The 27,990-nt window shown below is 50.7% G+C and overlaps 7 protein-coding genes across 7 annotated transcripts; 3 read left to right on the plus strand and 4 right to left on the minus strand.

The window, feature by feature from the left end:
• Positions 1–908: 908 nt before the first annotated feature.
• GUITHDRAFT_131476 (hypothetical protein) lies at positions 909–3,483 on the plus strand (the record flags this gene model as incomplete). The annotated part of the gene is made up of 12 exons (XM_005842149.1): positions 909–953; positions 1,173–1,242; positions 1,335–1,356; positions 1,424–1,496; positions 1,544–1,611; positions 1,666–1,691; positions 1,740–1,795; positions 1,859–1,930; positions 2,173–2,290; positions 2,471–2,716; positions 2,758–2,915; positions 3,073–3,483. The coding sequence occupies 12 exons, from the start codon at positions 909–911 to the stop codon at positions 3,481–3,483; spliced, it is 1,365 nt and encodes a 454-aa protein (XP_005842206.1).
• Positions 3,484–6,401: 2,918 nt separating this feature from the next.
• Positions 6,402–7,220, minus strand: GUITHDRAFT_131477 (hypothetical protein; the record flags this gene model as incomplete). Its single annotated transcript, XM_005842150.1, has 6 exons — positions 6,402–6,437; positions 6,694–6,757; positions 6,812–6,862; positions 6,908–6,957; positions 7,059–7,106; positions 7,152–7,220. The coding sequence occupies 6 exons, from the start codon at positions 7,218–7,220 to the stop codon at positions 6,402–6,404; spliced, it is 318 nt and encodes a 105-aa protein (XP_005842207.1).
• Positions 7,221–10,623: 3,403 nt separating this feature from the next.
• GUITHDRAFT_131478 (hypothetical protein) lies at positions 10,624–15,599 on the minus strand (the record flags this gene model as incomplete). Its single annotated transcript, XM_005842151.1, is given in 4 exon segments — positions 10,624–11,093; positions 11,113–11,711; positions 11,764–13,594; positions 13,634–15,599. The coding sequence occupies 4 exon segments, from the start codon at positions 15,597–15,599 to the stop codon at positions 10,624–10,626; spliced, it is 4,866 nt and encodes a 1,621-aa protein (XP_005842208.1).
• Positions 15,600–16,694: 1,095 nt separating this feature from the next.
• Positions 16,695–19,011, plus strand: GUITHDRAFT_131479 (hypothetical protein; the record flags this gene model as incomplete). The annotated part of the gene is made up of 13 exons (XM_005842152.1): positions 16,695–17,004; positions 17,053–17,109; positions 17,267–17,306; positions 17,364–17,412; positions 17,468–17,525; positions 17,581–17,713; positions 17,757–18,079; positions 18,128–18,173; positions 18,249–18,453; positions 18,509–18,576; positions 18,626–18,683; positions 18,737–18,833; positions 18,896–19,011. The coding sequence occupies 13 exons, from the start codon at positions 16,695–16,697 to the stop codon at positions 19,009–19,011; spliced, it is 1,560 nt and encodes a 519-aa protein (XP_005842209.1).
• Positions 19,012–19,928: 917 nt separating this feature from the next.
• Positions 19,929–21,129, plus strand: GUITHDRAFT_149734 (hypothetical protein). The gene is made up of 7 exons (XM_005842153.1): positions 19,929–20,012; positions 20,237–20,311; positions 20,363–20,424; positions 20,480–20,579; positions 20,636–20,725; positions 20,777–20,893; positions 20,950–21,129. Exons 1-7 carry the CDS (start codon positions 19,935–19,937, stop codon positions 21,049–21,051), a joined length of 624 nt encoding a protein of 207 aa, XP_005842210.1. The 5' UTR covers positions 19,929–19,934; the 3' UTR covers positions 21,052–21,129.
• Positions 21,130–21,170: 41 nt separating this feature from the next.
• GUITHDRAFT_99012 (hypothetical protein) lies at positions 21,171–21,733 on the minus strand (the record flags this gene model as incomplete). Its single annotated transcript, XM_005842154.1, has 4 exons — positions 21,171–21,184; positions 21,229–21,283; positions 21,332–21,481; positions 21,530–21,733. The coding sequence occupies 4 exons, from the start codon at positions 21,731–21,733 to the stop codon at positions 21,171–21,173; spliced, it is 423 nt and encodes a 140-aa protein (XP_005842211.1).
• A 3,727-nt stretch (positions 21,734–25,460) lies between these two features.
• GUITHDRAFT_62729 (hypothetical protein) lies at positions 25,461–26,772 on the minus strand (the record flags this gene model as incomplete). Its single annotated transcript, XM_005842155.1, has 5 exons — positions 25,461–25,652; positions 25,736–25,825; positions 25,879–26,029; positions 26,066–26,153; positions 26,220–26,772. Coding segments are annotated over 5 exons (1,074 nt in total), but the record flags the coding sequence as incomplete, so codon positions are not given.
• Between the last annotated feature and the right edge of the window lie 1,218 nt (positions 26,773–27,990).

Below are 27,990 nucleotides of genomic sequence, written 5' to 3' on the forward strand. Positions count from 1 at the left end.
CCGATAAGCTTGTATCATCAGCCTCTACCATCCGTATCCAACTGCTATCTTCTTCCATCAAAGGTCGACAGGCAGAGGTCGCAAAACCCAAAGATACCAAAACCTGGCTCCAGAACTTCACAACTTTCCAAATCAAATTTTCCTCCCTTGCATTCAACCTTGATTTGCACAACTTGTGTATCACCCCTTGCCTACGTTCCTCTTCTTTGTTCTCCATCTACTCCTTCATTCCGCCTCTCCTCCGCTTCCTCCTCCTCCCTCGATACCCTCTCCTCTTCCCGGTTCCATCGCATTCAACTCTGTTTCGCCCCCTTCCGTGTCCTCCACCCCACCCTGAGACCACCCCATTGGCAACACAGGATAGCTACCCACCTGATTTACACCACCACCTACCCCCTCTCTCAAAAACCCGTCTGATTTAGTTGTAACACCCCTGGTATGTCCCCGAAATGCAAAATATCCTTTTTGTTCACCTCTCTATCAGTACCCCCTACCCCCACTTAATGCCCCCTCCTCCCAATCCAGACAGCCCCACCACTCCTGCTTCTCCTCCCCCCTCGCCCCCCCTCGCCCCTCCTCCTCCCTTCCTCCCTCCCTCCCCCTTCACTCCTCCCTCTCATCCTGATCTACACATCTTCCTGACCGAAGGATATCGCAGCTCCACTTCATACCCTCCTAGCTCTTCACTTTGCCCAGCATGAGGCACGGGACTTGTTTGAGTTTCCTCGTCTTGGCTGCATTGCTAGACCTCTCTTCTCCATACAACCCGTCGGCATTCATGCTGCAAAGCTGTATCTTGTCGCGTCACAAGCCATCTTTCTGTAGCTCTGCGAGTCGTCTCAGCAGCAGGAGGCTCACGCCGCGTCCTCTCCCTTCCCTGCTATCGTTGCGCGCAATCGCACTTGGCGATGGGTTTGCGGAGACAGCAAGCGAATCTTCGTGGACAGAAATCAGTGAGGGGATTACGAAAGAGCAAGCAGAAGAATGCAGTGTGATGGAGGCTGCGGATCTTTCAAGCTTCTTTGTTGGGTACATGGAATTCTGTAATAGCCAGAGCCAAAGGTTGCCAAGGAATGCGGCAAAGGCAAGAGCTTTTTCTTCCTCCTACTCATGTGTTGAACTCATTTATGTTCTGTCGTGTGTATTCTTCCCTGCTTGCTTGTTCTTCTCAGATGTTGCAAGCACTCCTGTCCCATCCCGCTGGCGCACAAGGATTCTGGACAACTTTTTTGACAGATCCAGGTACGACCTCGCTGACAGTCGACGTTGACCATCTGAATTTTCCTCCTCCCTTTAAGATCTCAAATGCGCGACATCTCCTCCTTTTGATCCAGCATTGATCGAGGCAATTGCAAGGTAAAGTGTCAGCCTTTCTTGTCTTTGCTTTCGACCAATGATGATGACGACGATGACGATGACGCAGATTTCCCGAGCTCAACATGGGAGTTATCTCAAGCTGCCTTGCAATGTCAGCGACTGAAGAAGCCCTGTACGAGGTCCATTTTTCATCCAGAATCTGATGAGATCCTGACGATGGTTGCAGGGAGATCCTTACATGGCGGAGAGTGCTGGGTTGAGCAAGGCAAGGGCTTGCGTCCTCATCGGCTCAATGTGGGTGTCCCAACAAGGGCTCTGTTTGTTTCTCTGATCAACTTGTCGTTGCAGAACTTCTCAGCCTGCTCCAGAGCGAGGTACACACTAACCACTCCTCCACCCGCACTCGGTGACAAGTTGAGCAGGAGACCATGGCTTGAATTGGCTGCTAGACCTCGTCGACTACGATGCGCTGGAGCAGGTTGACTTCTTTGTTTGACTTGGCTCGAGTATGGCGCCGTTCCCCCTCACTTCATGCACGCAGGCCCGTTACACTGTAGAGCTAAGGACCCAACAGGTGAAGAGTGACTCCGAAGTCCGACCGGTCGCCCAGAAGGTAATGATGATGATGATATGCAATGAAGTGATGGTGATGATGAAGGATATGGTGTGACAACACTGGATCGATTGTTAGGGTGGATGGGATAGATTGCGGCTCGGGTAAGTTCATTTATTAATAGATAATCAGAATGCAAAAAAATTCTTCTATCGGAATTGTATCCTGCAGTCCTTGCAACACTCTATACATATCTTACATCTTTGCGTATTTCACTCTTCACATCGTGAACGATATATCAGTGGAGGAACCAATGCAACATGACAGATTCTCCAGCAAATAATTGCAAATATACAAAACGCTCCACAAATCTGCCATTACAAATTTCAAAGTTGCGTCCTCGCTCAAAACAGCCTTCAGGTGTCCTCACCACTTGTGTCTTTGGCCATTGGTAAAACTTGGTGACTGCCATCATAGCAAGACTGCAGAAAAAGAGAGGGATGTTCCAAGAGAACGCAATCTGTTTTCGGATTACTGTAACAACCAAAAGATGTACATCAAATAGACTAGACCACAACATGTCGAAATAATTGATCACAGTGGATATTCCAGATGCTTTCCAAATGGGCTTTGGAAGTCAAGACTCCATCTGGCCTGGCTGTATGTTCACGTTGACGACAAGTTTGAAAGCGACAAAACCTCGCTTGTTCATCGAAGATGGTGGAGTTCGAGGTGAAATTGTGTCGAAACACGATCTTTCGCTCGTTTTCGGTCAGATTCTCCAGTTGCGCATCGCTGGTGTAGAGCATGTGACAAGTCTTCCTCTGCATCATGCTGCAGCGTCAGGTCACCTGTAACTGGTAGGAAATCCAGCGGTGAACTTGCAGACGTTGGCCATTGCATCATTCGAGCTCTTCTAGCAGTCAGCCGTCGTCACGATACATCCCTTGAGCATCTCACCTTCTGGAGGATGAAGATTGCCAGGCTCGTGGAGACGAACATGATGATCATGCACATGCAAGCGACGGAGGTGCCTGAAGGAAGAGTGAGACCGTGACGCCTGAACAGCACGTCTCACTCAAAGCTCCCCAAATCGCAAGAAACGCCGGGTGGAACCACTGATCCGATGGGCCGGGCATCGACTGCTCGTACAGGACAATCATCTGGAATGCTGCAACAAATGCTGATGACTCGGCCAACAGGAAGAGCTGTTTCGATTTGTGCTCTGCTACATGCCTGGTTTGGTCCTGACAAGGATGTCAGGAAAAGCAACATTGACACCGCCACTGAACCTGCAGGCTCCACGAAGTCTCTGCATCTTTCCACTTGCTCTGCAGCATCTGCCAGACAACATTTTTCTTCCAGTGCTCTCTCTTCGCATGTGCAAATTTGCACTTTTCCTCCACCCACTCCTTCTTCCTCCTCTCTTTCGCAACGGACACCGCAGCATGCAGCATGCTCGTCTACCAGGAAAGAGTTCCGACTATCAGCACTGCATCTGCCTCTTGCGCATGCTATCCTGTGCCCTCTTGTCGTCTTCGGCTGCTGCTGCTACTGGGAGGATCCCAGAATGTCATTCGCACCCCGACATCATGGCATTGGCCCTGAGGTGAACACGGGGCTGGATTTGACTAAAAGCTGTCAAGGCCACCTAGCACTTCAAGGCTTTCACCGTCTGCGGGGCGGCGGCCTGGCGCAGTGTGCCAGTCGGACTACCCGGCGTATATTACGAGTAAGGGACTCGCCGGGAGCCCCCCGGCGCCCCCGGCGGCCGGGCCGGGCCCCGCTGCATCGTAAACTTCCGGTTGATCCTCCCGGGGAGAGCGGTGATTGCAATCTGCTGCACTGCGGACCTGCCCTAATGGTCGAGGCTCAGCGGCTTGGCCCAGTGGCCCGCGGCGCAGTGCCACCGGCGTCACGGTGAGCAGCCGGACCGCTCGCCAGAGTCGGCGCGGTCCGACCGGACCGGGACACCGTCGGTACGGTAGGCGCGGTCCGACCGGACCGGGACCCGGGAGTAGTACGGGAGGCACGCCAGTGACTAGCCTGTCGCTCGGATGATCGATCATCTATCGGATCGGATGGCTGCCACCGTGGGCCGGCACCGGCGTGACGGTGATCGGATCGGACTCAGGCTACTGCGGCCATCATGATGATCCCGGGAGTCCTGGTACTCTGAACTTTTAGTAAGTTATGCCAGGAGTCTGTCAAATAAACAACACGGCCGATACGGTGCCATTATTGAAAGTAAGAAAATTCTGCCGGCCAAACTTGAATAGTAGTAAGCCGGAAGCCCACAGCTTCCGAGCAGCCTTCGGTGGAAACGGCGCTGCACAGCGGCTCCCGTGATCAATTCTGTTATTTCTGCAACGTCAATCTACGAGGAGCATTTGCAAGGTGACCTGAAAGGTACATCCAACTTAGTTGCGTTGGATGCTGGGTTAGCTGAGAAGGGCAAACTTCCAAGTTCCGATTGATTGCACTTGAACCTGGAAAAATGTGCTCTTGTGAAAGTTCCGTCATTATTAGTTGTACCTTGCTATTCTTCACTGCAGCGAAATCAAGTTAGTCAAAATCTACTAAGGAGGAGTCTCTTGTTTCTGAACGATTCAGTTTGATCATGTCTTGCAAGCTGATTCGAGGCAACTTGTCACGAAACATGTCGCGAAACAGTTTTAATCAGTTACGGAAAAAAAATATGATACTATGATACAGTAGTACAAATTCAACTTAAGGTTGATACCATGGTTATGTGTTGTGATCTCACGAAGTACTTGGGTGATTGATAGCACTTGGATTCTTCATTTCCTTTTCTTTGTTCAAAACTCCTTCCAATTCCTTTTTCGCCACTCGTTCACGTGCACTTTGCAGCGCGTGGAACAAGGCGTTAGAGTCTATGGATGGTCTTCGCTTTAAATTCTTCCCTCCAGCATCGACTTCCTCTTTGTCGAGTTGTCGTGTCCAGTTTGGATCTGAGGAAACCCGAATGAGGCGGGAGTATTGAATCTTGCTGTGCATCCTCAGGTTTCTGACAGCGGAGAGGTCGGGAATAGAAAGGAAACTGGTTATCCACTGCCTGTCAGGGTTTGAAGATACGAGGAGGAGATAGCAATCTCAAGGCAAAAAGATTTCAGATGTAGAGGCAGGATGGAGGAGGCTGGACAAGGAAGACAGAGGTATGTGCGTGCGCTGGGAAGGTTTGGGCCGAAGAGAGGGAACCCAGGTTTTGTAGCGACCCGTTTCTCGGAGGTGGCCTCCTACAGTGCCCCTACCTCATTCTTTGTATTAGTCCATGGGGGTACAAGACAGGGGCTTGTATATAAATCGAATTCTTTTATCGCTGTTGTAAAGGACCTAATAAATTGAAAAAACAGATCATTTTCTCAGAAAGAGTCTTTACGGATCTTGACATATTTTCAAAAAAGAACGTTTCGCATCTCACAGCGCCACTCCGACAAGCCGAGTAAGCAAAAGGGGCCGCATGCTTCGAAATTGATCATCTTCGAATCTCAGAGTTGGGGCCCGTAACATTTTTTAAAATATCTTTTATCGAGTCATCGCTTCGTGTTACTCCGAGAAGGCGCTCAGTACCACGATGTCGAGCCGTAGCCGTGACTACCCCATATGTAAAAATGACTCGTACTATTCCCCGGCGGCCCCGCCGTGTGACGTTCTGCGCTCACGGCGACATGGTAACGTGACCTTGATTTTACCGCAAGTCATTGTTCCCCTTTTAAAACATTTTAATGATGTAACCCCTCAATCCGCCGCCTCCTTCATACCTGCATCCGCCCAGTGCCCCTTTCATTCCTTTCCGCCCCACCGCCCCTCTCCCCCTCAAAACCCCGCACGATTTCTTTCCACCCCGATCGCAAACTACACTGAATACCAACAACATCGATGAGCTCTGGTCACAACTCTCCCCGGCTGATTCGCGTTGCTTCGGAGCCCATATGGCGACACTCAGTCGATTCCGATGTGCAGGATTCGCCGCGAGCAAGTCAACCGACCTTGCGGAGGAATTCTTCATCTAATTGCCTCTACGGAGCAATCTTGAATGTCCGAAGGAGACTTGCAGGATTTGAAGTCCAGCAATGTGTCACACCTACTTCGTCCTCTTCCGAGGGGAGTGAACATGAAATCAAGCCTATGTCTGAGCCAGACGGTGCTGGAGGTTGAGTCCAGTCATGCAAGTCGTTGTGACATTATATGACCTTTTGTTTCTATATTTTTATCCCGTCGTGATTTTCTGTTTCATTAAAGGAGAAGTTGATCTTGGAATATTGCATTCTTTCAGTAGTCGTCGTCGAACAGTATCCCATGAAATCGCAATACAAGGATTACTATATTTTCATCATCAGCTTTAAAAAATTCACCATGAATACTAAATTCTCCTCACTATGTCCAATGCATCACAACAATGAAACTAAACACGAAGGACACTGCGTTCTCCGATCTCATAAAACCCTCCATGACTCCATAATAGCCTTGCAAGTGTGATGCTGCTCACCACAGGACTACAACTACAGGATTACAGGTACGTGTCCAGCATCTTGATCCTTGATTGCTGTGCGAGTAAAAAACAACACTCGACAGCGATCATCGGTTTGATTCCGAAACAAACCCCGCGGTGAAGACTTCATTGCGAGGAAGGATGTCTGAGAAGATGCTCCTGGTGACGTCTTGTAGGTGTTGATCGTCCTCTGAGCAGTTCGTCAGGACGGAGTACACAAGGATATCATCTAACGAGTACCAGACGAGAAAGTACACTGACTCGACATGTGATCGAAATTCTCATTTCTGACTTGTGGCGCTGAGTTCACCATAGCCTCATGCTCGATGTTTCCATTGATCTCTCCGCTAGTCGAACTCGTTCCCCAGTCCGGACTGGTCAAATCTTCAGTATTCCTCCTCCTCTCTCTTTCTCTATCTCCTCTTCACCTGTATCCACCTCCAATACAAGAGCCCCCGCTAGAGCTGGCTGAGTCCGCGCTAAGTAGGATGTCAGCGGAGAGATGAGGAGGATGGAGACATCACCTGCTTTGAGTAGGATCGATGAATCTTCCAAGTGCATCAACACAAGGGCCCTGATGCGAATTCGAGACGTGTCAACAGGGTCGCCCATAAGCTCTCGGTAATGGGGTGATTCGGAGCATGGGAACAAGTAGGATAAGTTATCAGGCTGTACCTGAAATTTCTCTATTTTCAAGAAGTATTTTTGGGCATGAGTTCGAACCTGAGGATGCTATTACGAAACGTGTGAAAAACTCAAGGGACTTACTTGTGTCGCGTTTCTAGTACCAACAAACGATGCAATGGCCTTGAAGGCTTTGGGTCTGCCATGAAACATGTCTCTCAGAAAATACAAAAATTTACAACAATCATAAAAACATGGAAAAGAAAAACTAAAAGGCCGTCACTCACCCGTATTTATTAAGGCCATCCAAGAAACGTTGGTGTTCTTTTGACGTCCAGTATCTGGTACGAGACTGTTGGGATGATGTCGACTGATTGTCCGAAGTCTTCTGTGCAATTCCTTGTGCTTGACCAGCAGGCAGTTGAAAAACCGGCTATTGTCAAGTTGTCATCAGTTTTCACTGCACTCTCTGTCAAGCAGCAACATGCCTGTTCCATCCCCCTCAGTTCCGCAGTTAGCTTTGCTACTTCGCCTTTTCTTTGATCGATCAGTTGCCTTAGCCTGAATATAACCCTTCAGCCATTCATTACCAGCTGATTTGAAGGATCAACCTGCTGTTCTCTTCGGTGAGTTCCGCAAATGCAGACATGTGCTCCGAAGGATTCACAATTGCCTGGTTGAGAAGTGGTGAATGAACAAGCACATCATGGAGGACTTTGTCACCTGGAATTCAAACTTTGGGATGCTTCCAATAGATTGGACTTGATTTGACAAAGAATCAGATTCTTTGTCAATGCTCGCGTGCAAATCTTGTGTGAAAATCGTCGCAAGATTTCCTTGTTCCTTCCCCTGATATATGGAATGACGATGCGAGATTGTGTGTGTAAGTGCTGTGTTAGGTGAAGCCCATGGATGAGATGGAGTCATAAGATCTGAAAAATCATGTCAAAAGAGTATTGTGTCATTTCTTGCGAAAGAAATCATTTCAGAAGCTTCAAGGTTGCAAAGTGGATATTACACTTCAGGGCATCCAAGTGAGAGAGCAAGAAGCATAGAAAGGTCAATTCGCACAACAGAACAGTGATCGATACGTTAGCTGACAAACAAGTTCCTCCGCATATGACATATATGGGCCATGAGGCAGGAAGAAAAAAAAGCAAAATGAGTCGAGTGCGAATCCGAGAGAACGGGGAGAGTGGAATCAGCACGCAGTGAGGGTGCTAAAGGTTGATTGATGCAGAGACTAGCAGGATCACGGTTGAAATCAAGAAAATCCAAGAAGATGGGAAGTTCTTCTCCATCGGGAAAAGGAGTGCAGGGCATTCGGCGACTCACCGCTATGTTCGCATCACAAGCATGGACGGGGAAACGAAATGGGGGTGACGCTCTTTTGGGGGTAGTGGTGGTATGAATGGGGTGGGGGTGCATACCTTTAGCACCAAGCACGGGGTACTAAATGATGAAAAATGCTGGGTACTACCATGATGGAAAGGGGCACAGGTGATATAGTGACGCAAAGAGTAGGTAGGGTAGGTTTTTATTTTAAGTGGTATGGGATGGTATATAGGTATGCAAGGCGTGGTACTGCCGGGGTAGTACGTACAGCAGGTGTCTGTTTTAACCGGACTAGCAATGAGGGTGGGTTATGGGATTGAGGGGTGATCCTTGAACGAATAGGTCAATGACTATTGAGATCCTACCTATTACCCTACTTATGGAATATCCATTTTGTAATCGATACAAAATGGAAAGATTGAGCCCCAAACATCCCATGGGGTAGGCAAGGTTTTTGGGAACAAGGCTATCTCAGAGCCTGTGGTCTTTTTTCTTAGTTCCAGACTCGAGGAAATGTCTACCATGCATGAACTTCCAGTCTGGCCCAATTCTTCGGCTTGGCAGAGTTATCATTTACCAAAGTGCGGATCTATGGTATTTTTGTATAATGGTAGACTTAATGAATCTTTCATCTTTATCCAGTTATCTGAGCCACTCCTGCAGGCAGCAGCTCAACTGCTTTGGTTAGCGAGAAAACGAGGGTGGTAGCAGCCTGAGAGGGTCTCAAGCAGAGGGTACCATCAGGCGGCCGTGGGTAGTCTACAGTTGGTACTGAAGGACCCAGGAGATCTTGGGAGATTGTTACGAGATCGTGCGAGATACCTGAGATTGTACCAAGGATATCACACTTAGAGAGAAACAATTTTTTGGGGGAAGGGAGGAAAAATTGAAAAAGAAGGTGGGTAGTGTCGAAGTGAGGACATGGACGGGTATAAATGAGGAAAAATTAGGGTGGGGGTTTGGTGAATCAGCCTGGCAAGAGGGTTCTGAGGAGGGGTGGGGTGAGGAGGGGTGGGGTGGATTGAATTATAACCGGCAGTTTTGCACAAACACGAAGGCACGGTGTTGCCCTTGAAATGTTGGAGATGGAATGGGAATATGAGGGCGATGAGTTCAAGATGAAAAGTCGCCGGTGGTGAAGAGACAAACGCCGAAAATGTTCACTAAGGTAGGAGACCATGATCCCCCTTCCTTCCCGCTCCCTCCTCCCGCTCCGCTTCCTCCTTGCTTACAACCCCTCCCCCCCTCCGCTCCCTTCCCCTCTCTGCTCCCCGTTGCCCTCTCGCCCTTCTCTGCTCCCTCCTCCCTATTAGCTCTCCCTTTTCTCTCCCTCCCTATCCGATGTTTTGACTTCTACGATGCATCTTTCCTTGTTCTCTGCCATGTTTTTTGCCTTGCTCCTTCCTTGTAATTCATATCTTTGCCTCTTCCTCTGCCTCTGCCTCTGCCTCTGCCTCTGCCTCTGCCTCTGCCTCTGCCTCTGCCTCTGCCTCTGCCTCTGCCTCTGCCTCTGCCTCTGTCTACATCACTTAAACTATCTCTTTCTTTCCCGGCCCACTCCGTCCTCCCCCTGTGCCTTGCTCGGTCTTCATTTTCACTTCATTTTCATCTTCATTTTCATCTACTTTTGTCGTTGCTCTCTCCCTCCCTCCCTGCCCTTTCTGCTTATCTTCATATCCGATCATTCTTCCACCTGTATACCCTATTTGCTCCTCCGTTTTTACCCTCGAAACAAGACTTGTTTTCCCTTTTTTCCTTTCCCTTCCCTCGCTTCTGCCCTCTTTTTTGCTACTGTTTCTGGCATTTTGATCCTCGCTCCCCCTCCTCGGACTCTTGAGAGTCTATGAATGCTCTTGATCGCAGTCTAACTTGCATGCCAGCTTATGGGCGTCGAAGCCTTCTTGGCACATCATCATGCCGGTGACGTCGGTCCTCCTCCCGCATGGGGAGGCATTGCCGATGATGGTCCCGATGCTCCCTGCGCCGTTGCTGGCATGTTCGGATGCGCTCCCATGAACTCCACTTACGACTACTGGAAGAACGGCGTTCCTTGGGAGGGACCCCCAGTCGTGTTCCACTAAATAGCTCAGACCATACGAGTGTATGTTTGAAGCATTTGTGTGATGTTTCCAGATTGAATGAACTATATACATGTCATCATTTCTTGCATCGATAGCTTTCGTTTCCTCGCATTGCGGGGATATTGTGTAAAGTTTTTCTTTCGACATCAGGATAACATTATTTTACATTGCGCTAGTCTATGTACAAGTCGATATCTCAATCATCCCTCTTGGTCCTCTTCGTCTCCTTGATCACTTTGCTCATCGCCATTAAGCAAACTTCTTGCGCTGTCCTCTGCTTCGGAGTCCTCAGAAGCCGACTCCTCATCGGGATCATCGGGTTCGTCTTCCGTTCCGAGCGAGTCATAGCGAGCCTGCTGGCGTCTTCTCACGTCGAGCCCTCGAATCTTGTCAGCGATGTTGCCAAGTCCGGCGTTGAGACGGCTGGTCAAGGTTCTGTCTTTCTTGTCCTTGTCCTCATCTATCGCTGCTACTGTGCTTTTCTCTCCTCCTCGAACAGATGCTCTGTCCATATCCTCAACCTGCCGAGCATGTGCCTGTGCTGTGGCTTGGTTGCGGGTCTGCTGCAGGCTCTCTTGAGGCATGGCATGATGAGTCGGCTTGGGCTTGGGCTTAGCGATGGTGAGCATGAGATACTCCTGCGGCTCTTCCGCGTCTCCTTCCTCCTCATCTGTCAGCAGCTCAGTCACAGCCAAGTGAGCACAACACGTGAAACAAGCCTGCTCGCAGCGCGTCGATCTTGCTGCCCTTGGAGAGGGGGCTCAGCTCTTTCATCTCGACGTCTTCCTTGCCGGACACGTCATCAGCAAGGACCGCCATCTCGATGTTCCTCGAGCTCTGCGAGGCTTCCTCCTCCAGATCGAACACGTCGAACTCGTTTGGATCCGAGGTCGAGCTGGAGTCGGACTCCACGTTGACCTCCTCATTTTGCGCCTCCTTCTGGTACTGCTGCTCGTACCGCACGATGACAATGGCGATGACAAGCACGATGAGCAACAAGGAGGAGACAGAGGCGGTCGGAATGATCCACCTCGTGGTGAAATCTTCGTGGAGCACCATCGGTACATGCTGAGCAAGGAACTTCCCGGCACTCGACCGGTTCTTGCTGGGGGTTTCCTGGGCTTCAGCTGCTGGGCCTGGGGAGTACGGAATGATGCAGAGGAAGGGAGGAAGAGGAGACAGCGGCTTGCATGTCCATCTGAGGCAGCGCAACCCGCAGGCCCTGCTATTGACGTCACAGAATTCCTCCCGGCAGCAGGATCGAAGCTCTGAGATCGCGCGCCGAAACCTGCCAAGGCACGTCAACGGACATGGGAGGGGCACAGAAATTTCTCCGTCACCTCCTCACCCCTGACTCTTGATCGCCCACAGAGGAAAGGAAGCGCACGGAGTAAACCACAGCTGCAGCAGAGCTGAAGTTCTGGTGGCCAAGTGACCAGTTTCCGAACGCGCTCCTGCGGATGCTCTGGACATGCACGTCTCTTGCAGGGATAGCATCCCCCTGCACTGAAGCCAGCGAGGAGAGGGAGGAGACGAGAGCATTGACACTGTCTGAGTTCCCTTGCACAGTGACGTTGAGGCTACTGGAGGCTGCTACCAGCCAGACCTTCTTCATACCGACCTGGTTCGCCACCTTGACGGCGAAGGAGAGCTGCGCGTTCATCTGGTACCGGGCCGGAGGCCTCACGACTCCATCCAGCCATGGCCTCAGCTGGAAGGTGAGCAGCGAGTCGTTGTTGAATGCCGGCGGGATTCTGAGAACGCCCCTGGGAGATCGGATGAAGATGCTCACGTTCTCCCTCGAACGCCCGAAGCTCGACCCCAGCATGGTCACCAGCTGCAGTTCATCCCAGAGAAGCCTGTCCGGCTTCACTTGCTCTACGACAGGGGGATTGTACGAGAACCTCAGCCCTTGTAGGATGCGAGCACGCTGCTCAGCAACGTCCACCCTCAACTCCAGCTGGGATCCAACTCCAGCTGCAACACGGCAGTTGATCATAGTGTCATCCACCCAGAAGGACGTCAAGGCGGCGGAGGAGCCAATGAAAACTCTGACGCGCGATCGCGTCGTACCGAAGTTTCTCCCCACAATGACGATGTCAGCCCCTAGTGTGGGATACGATCCGCCTGCTGTAGGGCGCAGAGCGAGGAAGCCAGTCACCATGGGGGGGTCAACGTCGTACACGAGAGCTCCTGACACCACTCGCACCCCCCTGCTATCAATCCCGTTGACCCTCCATCCCCTCCCGATCATCGGGCCAACCATGCATGTTACGCTTGTCGGCTGTTGCATGGTGATGGAGCAGGCAGTGTCGTTGAGCGCGATGGACTGCAGCAGATTCAGATTCTCCCCCTCTACGGTGATGACGTGTCCTCCCGCTGCTGGACCCGTGCTGGGATGGATTGAGATCAATCGGGGGACTTCCACGGCGTACACGTAAGCATCCCAGGTCGACACCTGCCCCCCAACTATAACCTTCACTGTTGCCTTCCCACCATCGCTGTTCGCCGGGACCTGACACTCAGCAGCCTTGTCTTCCTCCCATGTCACCTTCTGGCATGACTTCCCTCCCACGTACACGGCTCGATCTACTCCGGCCCCTCCGAAGTACTTCCCGTGAATTGTCAGCACCTCCCCCCCTGCTGTGCTGCCCTCGGTCGGTTCGATGAACGTGATGGCCGGAGGAGTGTAGTTGAAGAGGAATTGCTGCTGCAAGGGAGCGAGTTGAAAGGGCTCGTGGTGGAGCCCAATGGGCAAATTTGCGCCCACACCCATAGGGACCTCACACAAGAGCTGGGACGAGGAGAGCGAACGGATCTTGGTGCAAGCTTCGGCTCCGATGGATGCCGAGAGGTTGGGGTGGCACAGGCCGCGGCCGAAGATCGTCAGACTTTGATGGGGGGAGATTGCGAGATGCGGCCGGACATCGTCGACTGTCGGTTCCCAGGAAAACATCTCCCCGGCGCTCAGAGCGACAAACTCGTGCAACGTTGAGGAGAACTTGGAGTCATCGAGCCCTCCGAACACCATGAGGGAGCCGTTCGCCATGGCTGCTGCCGCCTGCACGACCGTCAACGCTGGCCCGCACCATGGAGAAGCAGGCAGGAGTTCGAGCTCGTTAGAGTCAGTGGCCCGATGGATGAACCATGCTTGCTCCTGGTAGACTGAGGCTGCCGCGGGCTGTGCCCATCCCCTTCCGTCAGGCTCACCGTACGCCCAGTTGTAGAAGAAAGAGCTCAGCCCGTCCTCCCATGACCATGTGGAGTTGTGATGCAGGCCGATCCACACGTAGGGATCTGACGACATGGTCTGCTGCAGGAAGGTAAACACAAAGTCATTCTCGAACTTCGTATGGATCCCCGCCAGCCTCCCCCCGAGACGCGCACAGTGCTTGCGTGCTGCACCGTAAATCTTCTTCTGCTTGACGAGGTGCCAACACTCCTGCTGGAAGATGACTCCGTTGCAGGCCAACGAGCTGGAGCAGCGGACGCTGAAGGAGGGCGAAGCTTGCCACATCTTGGACAGCGGGTCGATCTCGTTCCATCCTGCTGCCTCCACCGGACTCGAGGCCCCTGAGGAGGCGTAGAGGAAGGAGGATCCAGCTTGAGAGGGTTCCATCACCAGCTGGAGGTCCTTGAGCCGGTAAGGGATCACAGCCGGGCCCACAACCCAGTAGCTCGCCCAGTAGAAGATCAAGGTTGCCGTATCCCCCACCTCGAAGTTCAGGTCCACCTTCTTGTAGACTAGTCTCCCCTCCAGCTGCTCCCCTGTTGCCCGATAAGTGCCCGACACGTTCACGCCAGTCAGGAGCCTTTGTCCTTCTAGTTGAAGTTGGTAGCAGGAGGAGGAGGAGGCTGCGGAGGAGGATGCACTCGTGTCGGAAACGTTCTGCACCGGGAGTCTGCAGATGCTTGAAGCGTCGAAGAGGCAAGATTCGTCCTTCCACTTCCCTGTGAGGACTTCAAAGATCACGCAAAAAGCCTTGCTGGCCTTGACGCTCTGACCGCCGAAGACGAAGAGCCTGTCGTGCATAGGAACCATCAAGTGCATTTGTCTGCCCACGAAGGAAGAGAAAGGGAGGACAGCAGCCTTGGGAAACATCTGCTTCCACGTCCTAGACTGCAGGTTGTAGCTCCAGAGGTCGCTAGTCAGTTGCATCCTCGGCTGCATTCCTCCGAACAGGTAGAGGGACGGCTGGCCGGTTCCATCATCCCACATAACCATGGCGGCGTAGGCCAAGGGAGGCGGTGAAGTCCTACCATTCTTGGTCATTCTCGTCCATTGCAGGTTGACAAGATTCAAAGAGTAGAGACCGTCGTCCTGAGGTCCTACCATGCTTGACCCGACGCTGTCATGCCCCCCGAACAGATAAACGGCGTCAGAGTCTCTGACCGTACAGGCTCCTCGTCGCCGGGACGGGGTCCCGCTCAGCTGAGAAAATGTCCGCCACCTTCCATCCGCAAGATCATATCGATGCATGTCGTTGTATACAACTGACTCGACAGCCGCTGTTCTGTTACCGGTGGAGACCGGGCTCGAATCTGCATTCTCGAAGTCTGCATTATACCATCCCCCGAAGATGTAGAGGAAGTTTTCGTACATCCAAGCAACATGTTCACTGCGAGGTGCTGGTGAGGATTTTGTTCCGATCTTCGACCACTTGCCATCATGGACATAAAGATCTGACATTGACCCTATCTCTGTGATCCCTCCAAACAACAGCAACCTTCCTGACTGGTCGACTGTGAGCGAGTGTCCGGCCCGGGGACTGGGCAAGTCTCCTCCACTCGCTGCTGCTCTCCATATCCAGCCCTCCTTCTCGGTCCATCCATGGAAGTGAATCCACTGCTGAGACGTCAGCTCACACGAGGACGCGATGAATCCAATGCGAGCTTTGGGCTCCTCTGTGGGCTGGACGATGCATGAGATGGAGCGCGACGAGGAATGCTGTAGACTCTTGCAGAGTTTGGAACCGACCTGCACCTTGACAACATGCTGCAGGTTCTGGCCGTAGATGATGATGCTTCCGCCGAACCAGGGCAGAGTGGATGGGGATGCTCGTTGCACGGCAGGGGCGTTTGGGGTCTTGCTGCAGTCTGGCAGTGAAGTAGAGAGCATCGGATCTGATACGAAGAAGAGGATCAACATGCAGTTTGAGATGAAATGTCTGCACATGCCGACTCGATGCAGCTTTTCTCATGGAAGGTATCCACCCGTTACCTCGTTGTCCCAGTTGGACAGCTAACAGCTTTTTACTCCCGCACGATCATGGCGAAGATCTGATCAGAAGCCGATGCTCACAGATCGGACGTCAGGCTTCTTTCGTCATCCCACCTAGAAGAGCATGTCAGGCCTTATCTCCGTCTCGGACATTAACCCTCATCGGCCTTGTCATCATTTCTGTTCTGAATCATCTCAAACGTTCGACTTCTCTCCCCTTCCCTCCCCTTCCCCCCTCCTCTCCCCCTGCCTCCCTCTCTCCCTTCCCTCTCCTTCCTTCTCTCTCCTTCCTCTCTCTCTTCTCTTCCTCCTTCCTTCAGGTCTTCCGAGCACTTCCAGCCCCTCCCGTACGAATAGCACTATTCATTTCGCTGTGCCCTCATCCTGTGATTTTCTAGTACATTTATTTATACCCCTTATAATCCCTTATACTTTCTCGAGCGAGCATGAGGAGCCGCATCTCATGGGTCGGGGAAGTGAGGGATGGAGGAGTAGCTGAGGACAGACGGAAAAGGATTAGAAGCATGAGGAGAAGGAGGAGAGAGAAGGAAGAGAGAGGAGGAGGAGACAGGAGAAAGGAGGAGAGAGGAGGAGAGAGGAGGAGAGAGGAGGAGAGAGGAGGAGGAGAGAAAAGGAGACAGGAGGAGGAGGAGGAGGAGAGAGGAGGAGAGAGGAGGAGAGAGGAGGAGAGAGGAGGAGAGGAGAGGAGAGAGGAGGAGAGAGGAGGAGGGAGGAGGAGGGAGGAGGATGGAAAATCAAGGGCGACCAGAGATATGATGGATTCACAAACGTGAGCAAGTCAGCCATTCCTAAGATTCGAATCTTTGCGCTCTGCGTCGAAGGCTGTTCGATGCTGCTGAAAGGTCAACCCAAGTGCTTTGAACTCACTGTATTGATGCAGAAGTATGCATCTTGGGAGCAGCAGGGGGAGAATCCTCGTAAATTCTTTGTTTTCCGTTCTGATTTGGGATCAAGTTAGACCAGTTTCATCGTGGTGCGTGAATGCACATATCTTCCTCGCCTCTTCTCACACGAGCTCACTGTAGGTCCATGCTGCGATACTCAAATCCGATCGTACCGGCTAGAAGTTCAATCGCAAGGATCTTCAGCAGCCAAGTCAAACCGCAGCGGGTCCTCGGTGACCAATGGTCTTTCCGCACTCCCAATCGCTCGTTTGGCTCTACCCTTGTGTGCTCCTCCCGGGCAGCTGAGCGGCAGCCTCGGTCAGGCTCCCAGCGACGAAGTGCAGACAAGAAGAAGACACCGGTAGTCAGCGAGTTCCAGCCGGCCGTGTACGAGGGAATGGACTCCGTCAAGAAATTTCTGTCAGCTGGACGATGTGTGGTAGTCCTGCAGCCAGGTAAGAAAACCTTCCTGACTTGATTTTGCGAGTGAATAGCGGGAACAGGAAAGTCTAAGCTCTTCTACGACGGTAATCCTGTTGTGTTCGGTGGTGCGGTCCAAGGTATCCTCGGCAATCCTGGTTGTCTTTGTTGCTCTTGAGTTGGAACAACCTGATGAAGGCATTTCTCAAAAGATCCTGGGAGCCTCGTGGTGGTGGCGGATCATAATGGTTGAACGATTCGTGTTGCTCAAAATCGGATGTTGACTTGAAGCTCCAGGAAAGCTAGTGGGATGGGGCTTGTACAACAGCGATAGCATGTAGCCGCGAGTTCTGCATGAGATGATCAACATAACTTGGAGTGTTTAACGACGCAGGTACAGAGTCAGAATGTTATGGCTCGAAAGCATGGACGGAAAGAGTGACGTAAGAAGAGCAAGCTGGTTTTTACTTGCCGGACTGATCCCTCATCCTCTTATAGGATGAGAAGGATTTTACAATGTTCAACATCATCAAGAAGCGATTGACAAATGCTGCTGGTTTGCAAAGTTCTATCAATCTTAGTCCTCCGAGACTTACTGTGATCCAACGCAGCTATCCGCTCTGCTCTGAGCCTTCCTGATGAGGAAACCAACGCCTACAGGCTGATCAATGGTGAGGGCGACCGTCTCAGTGGCGTTGCAATCGACGTTTACTCGAACTGGGTTGTGATTTCCTCTTCCGCTCGGTTTCCAACTTGTTCTGAAGTAATGGAACTGATATGATTTCAGGTGGGTTGAGATCCACAAGGATGTTATCATGGAGGCCGTCAAGGCTGTTGTTCCAGTCACCTCGGAGGTTGTGTGGAGGCAATCCATTGACAGGCTGCGGCAAGATGGGTTCGATATCCCAACAAGGGCGTCACGAAGCAATGCAGACGAGGAGCTGCAGGAGGAGGACTTAGACAAAGACGAGATTTCCGAACCAGCCGGCAAGCAGGAATCTGCAGAGTCTACGATCATCTCAGAGTATGGTGTCAAGTTTGTTGTTTCCCCGAAGCTCGGACAGAAGACAGGTCACTACCTTGACCAAAGAGATAACCGATATGTGCTAGGTAATTTGTCAAGTCAATTCGCTATGTACACTTCTTAAGGCTCTGCAGGAAAACTTTGCAAAGGAAAGTCTGTTCTGGACACGTTCTGTTACAGGTGAGATCAGACCCCTCTGATCCTCGTGCTAGCATGTCTTCATCTTCATGATCTAACTTGACTTCTGCTTCGCAGTGGAGGTTTCAGCTTGCACGCTGCCTTGAATGGGGCAACGAGAGTCGATGCAGTGGACTCCTCCGATGCGGCCCTGAAGCTCGCGAAGTTGTGGAGATTCAGACACCAGCAACTCGCTGATTCCTGGTGCAGGATGAACGCTGAGCTGAATGGAGTGGCTGAAGTGGTCAGCCTCCATAAGGCAGACGTGGGAGACTTCCTCACGGTATGCAAGGATAGCACATGTTTTGTTTCAATCTGGTGAGATCTCGGACTGGCAGGAGCAAGTTGGCAAAGGATGTCAATGGGACGTTGTCATCCTGGATCCTCCAAAGCTAGCTCCATCAAGGTTGCACGAGGCTCTTGCTGCCTGCTCGCTAATGCATCATCATCGACAGGAAGGATCTAGAGCGGGCCAAGACCAAGTACAAGAAGCTGAACAAGGCCGCCATGCAGGTTCCATCACACAGGCTCAGCTGAAGTCCATGTCGCTGACCTCAGCTTGCAAGACGGTGAAGCCAGGAGGATTGCTCTTGAGCTGCACATGCAGCGCTGCCATGGCACAGAGCGGAGAGCTGATCGATGTGATCAAGACTTGCGCGAGCGGTGAGAAGCTTGAGCGGGTTGAGAGAACTTCGGAACTGACGAGCCTCGTTGCCGGGGGGCAGAACTCGGGAGGCAAGTCACGCTCCTCAAGGTTCTTGGAGCAGGGGGCGATCACACGATCCTCCCCGCCTTCCCCGAAGGACAGTACCTCTGCGGTTATCTCATAGCTGTGCTGTGACCATCCGATCCCGAACCGGGTTCGCACCAGTGATGAAACTTTCACTGGTGCTCGAGTCCAAGCTATGTGATATTCAGACAGTCATGTGTAAAATAGCATGCCAGCCTTGCCAGTCTGACTAGCAGCGCCGAGTTACTAGTTAACAAACTTGACCGTGGAACCAACTGAGGACCGTACATTGTCGGAACCCGGGCTCACTGACTCACTGTCTACCGCCGAGTACCGTACGGGTGCCGCGAGCTAGTAGCCTGTGCCTCACTGAGGGCACATTGAAGCGGAACCGACCGGGGCGAGGCCCGGACTCGGTGCGGCCCGGCAGTGGCCGGGGGGGCGCCGTTGCCAGTTCCTTAGAGACCTTTACGACAGGTCATAGGAAATAGAGGTCTCTAGAACCGGGGTCCTAGTAAGAGGGTACCAAACTATCAACCTCGGTATGTCCAAGTAAATCTTTCTAGTCCAGGTCCTAGGATTGAATTATTATGAAATGAGGGGGTAGGGTGGATCGAACTTGAGGACTTTTCGGGTAGGGGGTACTCATTGATTCCTTTGCACCGGTTTATTGACCCAAGACTTGATAGGATTCATATGGGTAGGGTATAACAGGTTGGCAAAGTCGTTGTTAACAAAAGTCAAATGGGTGGGTACCATTACCCCACCAGTTCAAGACAGGGTACATCAAGGGATTTGGAGGGGTGCTTGTGTGGAGTTGGCGGGGATAAGACTGATACGGCAGGTGGGGGTACGTGTCTCTAGGTAGGGTAGGCAATGGGGGGGTGGTAGGAGTTATTGGTCATTGGAAATATCAACTTCTAATAGCAAAGTGTGATCGACTACCCCTGTGTTGAGCAATACTACCCCCTAGTTCACGCATCCATGCCCACCCCCCACCCCCCAAACACCTCCGACCTTTCCCTCCCAGCACCATGCGCTACATCGCTGTTGCCCTTGCGTTCCTCGCCGTCTGCCATGCGGCCATCCCTCATGAAAGTCAGCAGAAGAAGGTCAGTCGACGTCGTGTCTCTCTTCTCTCAGCCTCCTCAGCATGTTGCTACTATGCGTTTCTATCAGCCACCTCAACGATATTGCCTTGTCACGTTTTGTTCCATCTCCCCTCCGCTGCTTGCCTATGTTGGACTCCGCTCTTCATCGTACTTCTAGAGAGCTTCTAGACTATTGTCTCTATCTTTTCAGTTTCTAGGTCCAATCTGATGAATATCTCTTCAAGGCTGACGAGAAGACGCCGCCCCGCCATAACCACCGTCAAGCTGCCACTCTTTACATGGCCATCATCGAGCCTAAGGTAGGGTCAAGCTCGGTTGAAGTAGGATATTGATATGTTTTAATGTGCCAGTATCCCAAGAAAGTCACCTTCCCCCTGAGTGACGAAGATGACCTCAAATTCCACGCTGCAAGGTTCCTCTCGCGTTTACCGCGCAAGTGACCGTTGTATGTGACCTTTGATGGGCAGGGACGCGTTGATGGAGCATGTCAGAGGCGAAGCCGATCAATATGATCTCAATGATCATGCCGTTAAGGCAAAACTTCGGGGGAAGACACTCACAAATCAGGTGCTGCAGCTGGGTTTTGAATTCATGAAAATGTTTGTTTGTGACGTTGGTCTCAGGATCAAGTTCAGCAGCACATGATCAAGGCGGTCCAGGATGGAATGACCATGCAGGAGGCAAGAATCGGAATGATCATCGCTCAGTTCGAGGTTTGAGGTTACTCTTCATGTGACAACAACAACTCACCACGGTGTCGGCAGGACCTTCCCAAGGACAAGCAGGAGGCTGCCCTCCAGAAGGCCAAAGAGCATCGTGACAGGATCCCTGCTGGAACTCGCGAGAAGGTCATGCAGAGAATGGCTGACCGCAACCGTGAGGTGGGTCTCAACTCCTTGTCAAGGTTGATCCGTTCCATGTTGACCTCCCCTCACAGGAGCGCGAGCAGCTCAACGGCATGGCCACCCCAGATGCAAAGACTGAATGGGTCCAGAAGAGATATCAGCCATCCAAGAGGCTGCCTCCAACTCTGCAGTAGATACTCAGGGACTCACAAGCAAGTTTTTCCTTTGTGTTGTGATGTATGCGACTGTAATGCAATAATACAACACAAATTAAACAAAGTGTACAATTGAACACCGACCCCTCTCAGCCAGGTTAGATGCTGTTCGCTAACGAGCATTCCACTCAGAAAACCCGCAGTCCATCGCTTCACCCGTTTGCGCTTGTCCACAGAAGACACTCCCATCAACATTAACGCCTGGAAGAACCTGAGACAATCTTGTCAGCCTTCACAAAGCAAAGCACATGAATCTTACCCTCCTCTTGTAATGAGCTTTTGGTGGTCTCCCAACATAGTCCTCTTCGAATGCCATGCCTCCCGTGGGGAGCAACACTCCATCCTCTTCGACGTCATCACCCTCTGATGACTCAGCAGTGCTGTTCCCTGTCGAGTTGCTGGCGGTTCCCTGGAAGGTCAATATGTCACTTCTCCGCGTGCAAGATCCTTCCCTTACATTTTGCGAATCATCGTCCGATATCAACTGCACATTGAGATAAGATGCAATATGCGGTTTGCCTTCCATATCCATGTTGTGTATGAAGTCAGGGCTGAACCAAGTATCCACATTGACGCCTTCATCTTGCAGTCTGTGAGGCCTCCAAGTCATGTTGACGTTGGCCACTTCTTGCCCAGGTGCGAACTCATTTTCTTCCTGCATAGTATATGTCAACTTTTACACGACTTCTCCGAGATGAGCATACCGAGTCAGCCGCCTCGCCCTCAGCCGCCTCTTCCTCAGCGGCAAGCTGAGGTGTGGATACCCTTGGAAAAGATTTCGCCCCGAAAAGACCATGCACAATCTCATCACCGAGCAGATTTGCCGCACGTGACTGCGGTTTCGTGTGCTGCAACAAGTACTGCTTCTGCCTCACCAACAGGGACCTTGGATGAAATCTCCCTTCGTTCGTATGCTTGATTGAATTGAGGGGACCTCCCATGGTGGTTTGCAACAACTTGCTACCGTCACGATTGGTTGCAATAAAAGAAACCAGTGCCAAGCACATCAAGCATAATGTCGCAAATATCAGAGCTCTTGAAGATCTTGTTCGGCGTTCGTTGTTTGACAGCAACGCCAAACTTTCCGTCATTGCGGAAGATCAATATCGTATTTCCTTGTTCTCGATAATGATCTATGGCCAAATCAATAATCAAGTCACCCTGAATTGCATCATATTTTTCAAAAATCTAGTGTTGTTGTAGGTGATTCCTCCAACTTCACTGATCCGTTTCCCTTCAAGGTTGGTATTGTACCCTTGCTCCTTCCTCATTCCTTCCTTGCTCACAAATGCTTTTTTGTCGCCCCTATCCTATCTTTCCTCTTACTTTTCCATTCTCCTGCATTTCACTTCCTTCTCCCCCCCCCTTCGCAATGTCTGCTTGCTTTACCTGACAACTAAGCCGCCATGGCACAGTCCTCCCAAGAGTCAATTAAAGTTGAGCGGGGATGAGGGTTTTATTTCGGACCGAGTCCCGGGCCGCCCCGCCGCCGCCCGGTCCGGCCCGCCGGGCGGCGGGTCGGCCGCGGGCGGCGCCGAGGAGTCCGGCAGATCGGCCTCAGTGGCCCGGCCGGGCCCCGGGCCGCCGCCCGGACGTCGGTACTAGGCCCCTCGGGTCCCGCCGGATCCGATCTGGCATCATCATGAGTCGGATGTTCCGAGTTCGCCCCGGTCCGGCCGGGGCTCCCGGAGTCAGAGGGCCTATACCGGCGGTACTATAGGCTAGCGGCAAGCCGCCGCTCAGCGGCACTGGGCCGTACGGTATGCCATCACCCTTTCGATTTCATTACTACGTCATCCAACAGCTGCATCAACACTACAGGACAAAATTTCCCACGCGCATGTTGCCGATTAGAACATCTGCTTACCAAAGCAACGTAGTAAGTGAACTTGATCCCTTCACATGGAAAGAATGGAAATGTTTACGAGCATTTGCATGTCAGCAAGTGAATATTGCAGAGCATCAGGAAGGGCTCGTCCTCTTGGTATCGGATGCTGCATCCTTCTGGCAGCACAATCTGGCATTTTCAGAGCAGAATGTCAGCGCTCTCAAACATCAGTCCTATACTTAGACTTGTAAGACCAAATCAGGATATTACAATTCTTTATTGTCAGTTTTTCGATTTACTATAGAAGTGACATAAAAATTCTTCGGAAATGGACCCCACCCCCCTAAACTCATCATTTAGTACCCACCCCTGCACATCGAACCCCCATCCCCACCCCCGCTTTGTGTGACCACCCGCCTCAGAGTGACCAACACTTAGCCAAAATTTTCACAGTCAGAGTCAACACGTTGCATGTTTACGTCACCCTTGGTTCGAGTATTCTCCAAGTGAGTTCAGATTCATAACATTTATGTAAGATCTAAACTTCAATTCCACAGCCACTCCAGTTCATCAGGTCTATACTTATACTTGACTCGCAGTTTGCGAACATAACTTGTCCATTTTAGCTGTCCACCTCGATTCGTCAAACTGCTACTAGCGGCTTCCAATTCAGGTATTCATTGGCATACTTCATGAAGAAAGCATTCGTTTCTCGGACTGAAGGATTCCCCCGCTCTATACAAACCAGCTCTATACAAACCAGTTGGTCCATTTCCCTCCTTCTCGCTTCATTGTCACCGTCCTGTTCGCTGTCCCTGATCACCTTCCTTATGAATTGATGAAAATGCTTCATGAAAAACCTCATATCTGTCAATCGTTTATCTTGGCTCTTCTGTCTCAAATCTTTTCCTCTCATACGTTTCAGCGGTGGAATTCCTTTTAAATTGTTGCCACAATGCCAAATGCTCCAGGCTGCCTCTGTTACTCCTGCCTCGTCCGATACTCGTATATCTTCCGGAAGAAGCCTCTGACCTTGGCACTGCTGTACTTCCGGCTGTTGCTGTGAATGAAGTGGCTCCTGACTTACTTCCTCTTGCCGTTGTTGCACTTGCCGCGGTTGCTCTACCTGCTGCGGCTGCTGCTGCCTTTGTAGGTGCTGGAGCAATTCAAATTGTTGCTGCTGCAAATTCTCTATCATCCGTTTGTGCATGTCCCACCCTTCCTGTAGCTTTGTGTACACTTCTCGTAGTTGCATTTGCACCGTGAAGTTCTCGTGGCCATGATTTTGTTGCATAGAAACTTCAGGCTGTTGTAACAATAGCAGGCGATTTTCCTCATTCTTTTGCGGAGACTGTTTAAAATAGTTGACAATCTGCTTGAATTCCGCCTCCATCTTTTCCATCATGCAGTCTTGCTTCAGTCTCAGCTGTTAATTGCCTGCCACCATCTGATCAAGCTTCTCTTGCAAAAGTTTTGTTCTTCATCATGACATTGACCACATAGCTTGTCCATCGCTTGTAAGAGAACCTTCTCGAGTTGAATGGTAACAATTCTCTTCTCTTCAACAGTTCTTTGATCTTCTTCGTAATTGGACCACGATTTCTGGGTTCGTTGTCTAAACAACTTTTGAATTCGTGATTCAAACAAAATGGTTTGGTTTCATACAACCATGCAATCAGTTGACTTACAGAACTCAAGTAACATGCCTTCGAATTGTCCGACAGCATCCTGTCTTTGACAGACTCAATTTTTTCTCTTGTTTCTTGTTCGTCCTCGCCTTCCACTTCCTCCACTTCCTCTTCATCGTCATCGTCGTCGTCTTCTTCTTCTTCCTCGTCCGAGGCTTCGTCTCCGCCTCCCTCCCTCTCTGCAACTCCGTCTGCGTCGTGATCGTTCTCCTCGTTGCATACCCCTCTAGTTCTGTTAGTTTCTGAAACGTATTCCACAATTGATTCCACGATTTGTTCTTCAGAGATGGAAGGAACACCTTTTGGGGTTTGCTGCTGCGCTGAAGTTTTTGGTCCCTTTGTTCCTTTCGGGTTGCGAGTTGAGCAACCACAATCGCTCCACTCTTCACTCCATTCACTAGCACAAAGATGATGAAACATGTTTGAGCAGGCAGTACATTGATACAGTTGAGCTGCGTCGTCCCTAACCTTGCATCGTGAACCGAACAAGCATTTCTGACGGCTACCTTGCGATCCAGCAGCTGTGGCCATGCTGAGCGATTTGCGCGGGTTGCAGGTCTGAAAGGGGGGGTGGGGGGTGGGGGGGGCCGGAGGGCGCAATAAACTACTACGCAGGAAACTCAGGATTTGGGGGGTAGGAGCAATTAGAGGTCCAGAGTTAAGTGAAAAAATTTCCCTAATTAAAATCTCCTGTTTTCATCATTATTATTTTCAATATTTTCAATAAATAAAACATCCCCTTTCAAGACACTCAAAAGTAGGGGTACTCGGATTCCTCTCACATAAAATAGTTTTAACAAAGCTTGTGATTTCAGGAAAATCCTGCGGGCAGGGATTTGAACTAGGAAAAATCCTGAAAACGCTAGCTAATTTCAAACATAATTCAGATAAGCGCTCAGATCATGTTCACACTCTCCGTAGCGATTGAATCCCGATGCGATCGCCTGAGCGAATCTGCGGAACGTTAGATCCGTCGGAGCAGTGACAGGAGAAAGATACTCCAATGCAGTCATGTTCCCAGATTCTCGGTCTGAGTTGCCATTTAGAAGAAGGAGCTTTTGAGCCTAACCAATAGATCCCAATCACGACAAGGAAATTAGATTCTCTTGCTGCGAGGAGAGCAGCTGACTGTCATGTGGCAACTGACCTTGCTCGATGCAACTGCCTCTCCCATCCCAGGTAGAATGAGGCTGGGCATCACCGAAGTGAAAAGGCTCCCCGGTCCGTACAAGATCAGCTGGAAAGTCAGGTATCACCACAACAGCCTGAAACACCATGTTGGTAGAGTACCTCTGCCGTCTCCAGGACTGGAAGGATGTTCAAGTTTGCAGAAGGTTTGATCCTCTCTCCCGTTGTGCTGAGGCTGTAGAACATCTTACAGATCTTGGATGGCGGAGCTCTGTCAGAGCCCCCAAAGAGATTCTTGTCCACAGACAAAACCCTTCTGAGCCTCTTCCAACGAAGCGGAGGGGGAGACCCACCCTCTTCCACTGGTGGGTGAGATATCTCATCCTGTCCCAGAATAATCTGCCCATCCTCAAGCTCAGCTCCTAATTCAATTCCAGCTGGCCAATGTCCACGGAAATCTCCGTTTGTTAGCTGAGTCAAAAATGTGGTTTGTTCATCTGAACTTTGTTCAAGATCTAATGTACAAGGAAATACTCTTGTCGTCTCAGGCACCAACAGTGCAAAGGAGAACCATCGAATTGCTTCCTCCAGACCGCCTAAAACAAACTTTAGGCTGTGAAGGACCAGGTTACCAAAGTTGGAACTCCTAAACTGAAACCAAACATCGCTGGAGTTCGTTGAGTCATAGGCAGTTGCCATCTTGATGAAGATTGAAAGGAGAACAAGAATAATCCTCTCATTCTCTGTCATCGACTTCCAGTCATCTGCATGTGCGCTGCAAAATTCTTTCATCTGAAACATAGCCTTGCTTTCGTTATAAGGATCAAGCCTTGTTTGCAGCATATTTCTCAGGTGGTAACACGACTTCTCTATGGGAGCAACATGCATCAATCTTGATCGTATGTCACCAACTGCTGATCCCCCAAAGACACGTCGAATCTCTCCTGACGACCCCCCGTTGTCAGTGACAGGAACTACGTAGTCTACGCTCTTCGACGAGTTGGCAAGGGCCGAAGAAAGCTCCCCAAACGCCGAACCACCTTCAAGTTTCATCACTCACCGACCAGAAATTGAACGTTAGGAACCAGAAAATGAAACAATCTTGTGTTTCATTCCTCGATCGAGCCTGTCACTGACGGCCTGCACGTTCCTGTCCATGCGATCCGACCGACAAGAGAAATCAATGAATGCAACAATCAGAACACTCGAATTGAAAATATGGGAGTTGACCTTGTCTTAACAAAATTCCGCAGAGAAGATGTGGATCTCAACTCCTCCATGGCCTTGGTCAAGTTGGTTTCCGACATCAGCGCATGGCGGATTCTGTTATTCCCCGATCTCGCTTCTCCTGGACTCGCAAAGGCCGCCGGCTCTGCTCCAACTCCAACTCCATCCCATCTTGCTACTACTGGTCCATTTCCTCCTCCTGCCCCTGCCCCTGCCCCTGCCCTTCCCCCTGCCTGCAACAGCACCGCGCTCACAAGCAACCACCAAGCGCCCATGGCGCAGTCTGAACTTGCGGCAAAAATTCCAAAATGAAAAGAAAGAGAAAGAAAGACCTTAAAAAAACTTTTTTTTAAAAAATATCAACGAGTCTGCCTCAGGAATGTTGCTGTTTACCAATGTTCGTCCGAAGTTCCATATTATTCAAAAGTTCTTCTACAGTAAAAAACCCTTGGTATCAAAGTGTTAACTTTTATAAGTGATGCTATAATGCATATTGGGTAATATCTATCTACCCAGATCCAGAGAAGAATAGGAGAACTCATCCGCAATAAGTTCCAAATTTGTATTTTTTTAGTCGAAGAGTCATCGCGGCATCTCAAAAAGAGAATGGTGAGTGAATTGTGTATCGATGGTGGGAGAAGGGAGAAGAGCAATTGGCGAAAGAAGAGAAAGGAAAGCTGAATAAGAAGAAGAGGAAAAAGAGAAACTACCCGGAAGAACATTGTTAATCGCCGTATTGGAGATAGCTGAGGATGATGGGATTGCTATTTTCCGTGTAAATGCTTGGGAAGGGAGAAATGAGATCAGATCTGCGATGATAACGTTTGAGCAAGGATGATTGTGAAATATGATGGGTTGAATTTGAAAGAGAAAGCTGTCAAGCATAGCTACTTGAAGAAAAGCATTGGTGATGCGAAGTGAGATGCTGGTGTGATGATGGTGGGGGATGAGTGAAGAACAGTACCAGAATGCGTGAGCACGGCAACAAGCATAGGATGATGTAGCTTGCACTTTTGAAATAGGGTTCGTTAGCACATCATGGAAATG

This window comes from Guillardia theta (genome assembly GCF_000315625.1).
Source record: "Guillardia theta CCMP2712 unplaced genomic scaffold GUITHscaffold_1, whole genome shotgun sequence".
Classification (NCBI taxonomy): domain Eukaryota; class Cryptophyceae; order Pyrenomonadales; family Geminigeraceae; genus Guillardia; species Guillardia theta.

Bases quoted from the DNA above. Each gene is read 5' to 3' on its own strand.
- GUITHDRAFT_149734 (XM_005842153.1), top strand. From the start codon at position 19,935: ATGCGCTACATCGCTGTTGCCCTTGCGTTCCTCGCCGTCTGCCATGCG. The intron at 20,013-20,236 runs GTCAGTCGACGT...TATCTCTTCAAG, and splicing joins ATGAAAGTCAGCAGAAGAAG to GCTGACGAGAAGACGCCGCC. The intron at 20,894-20,949 runs GTGGGTCTCAAC...CTCCCCTCACAG, and splicing joins TGGCTGACCGCAACCGTGAG to GAGCGCGAGCAGCTCAACGG.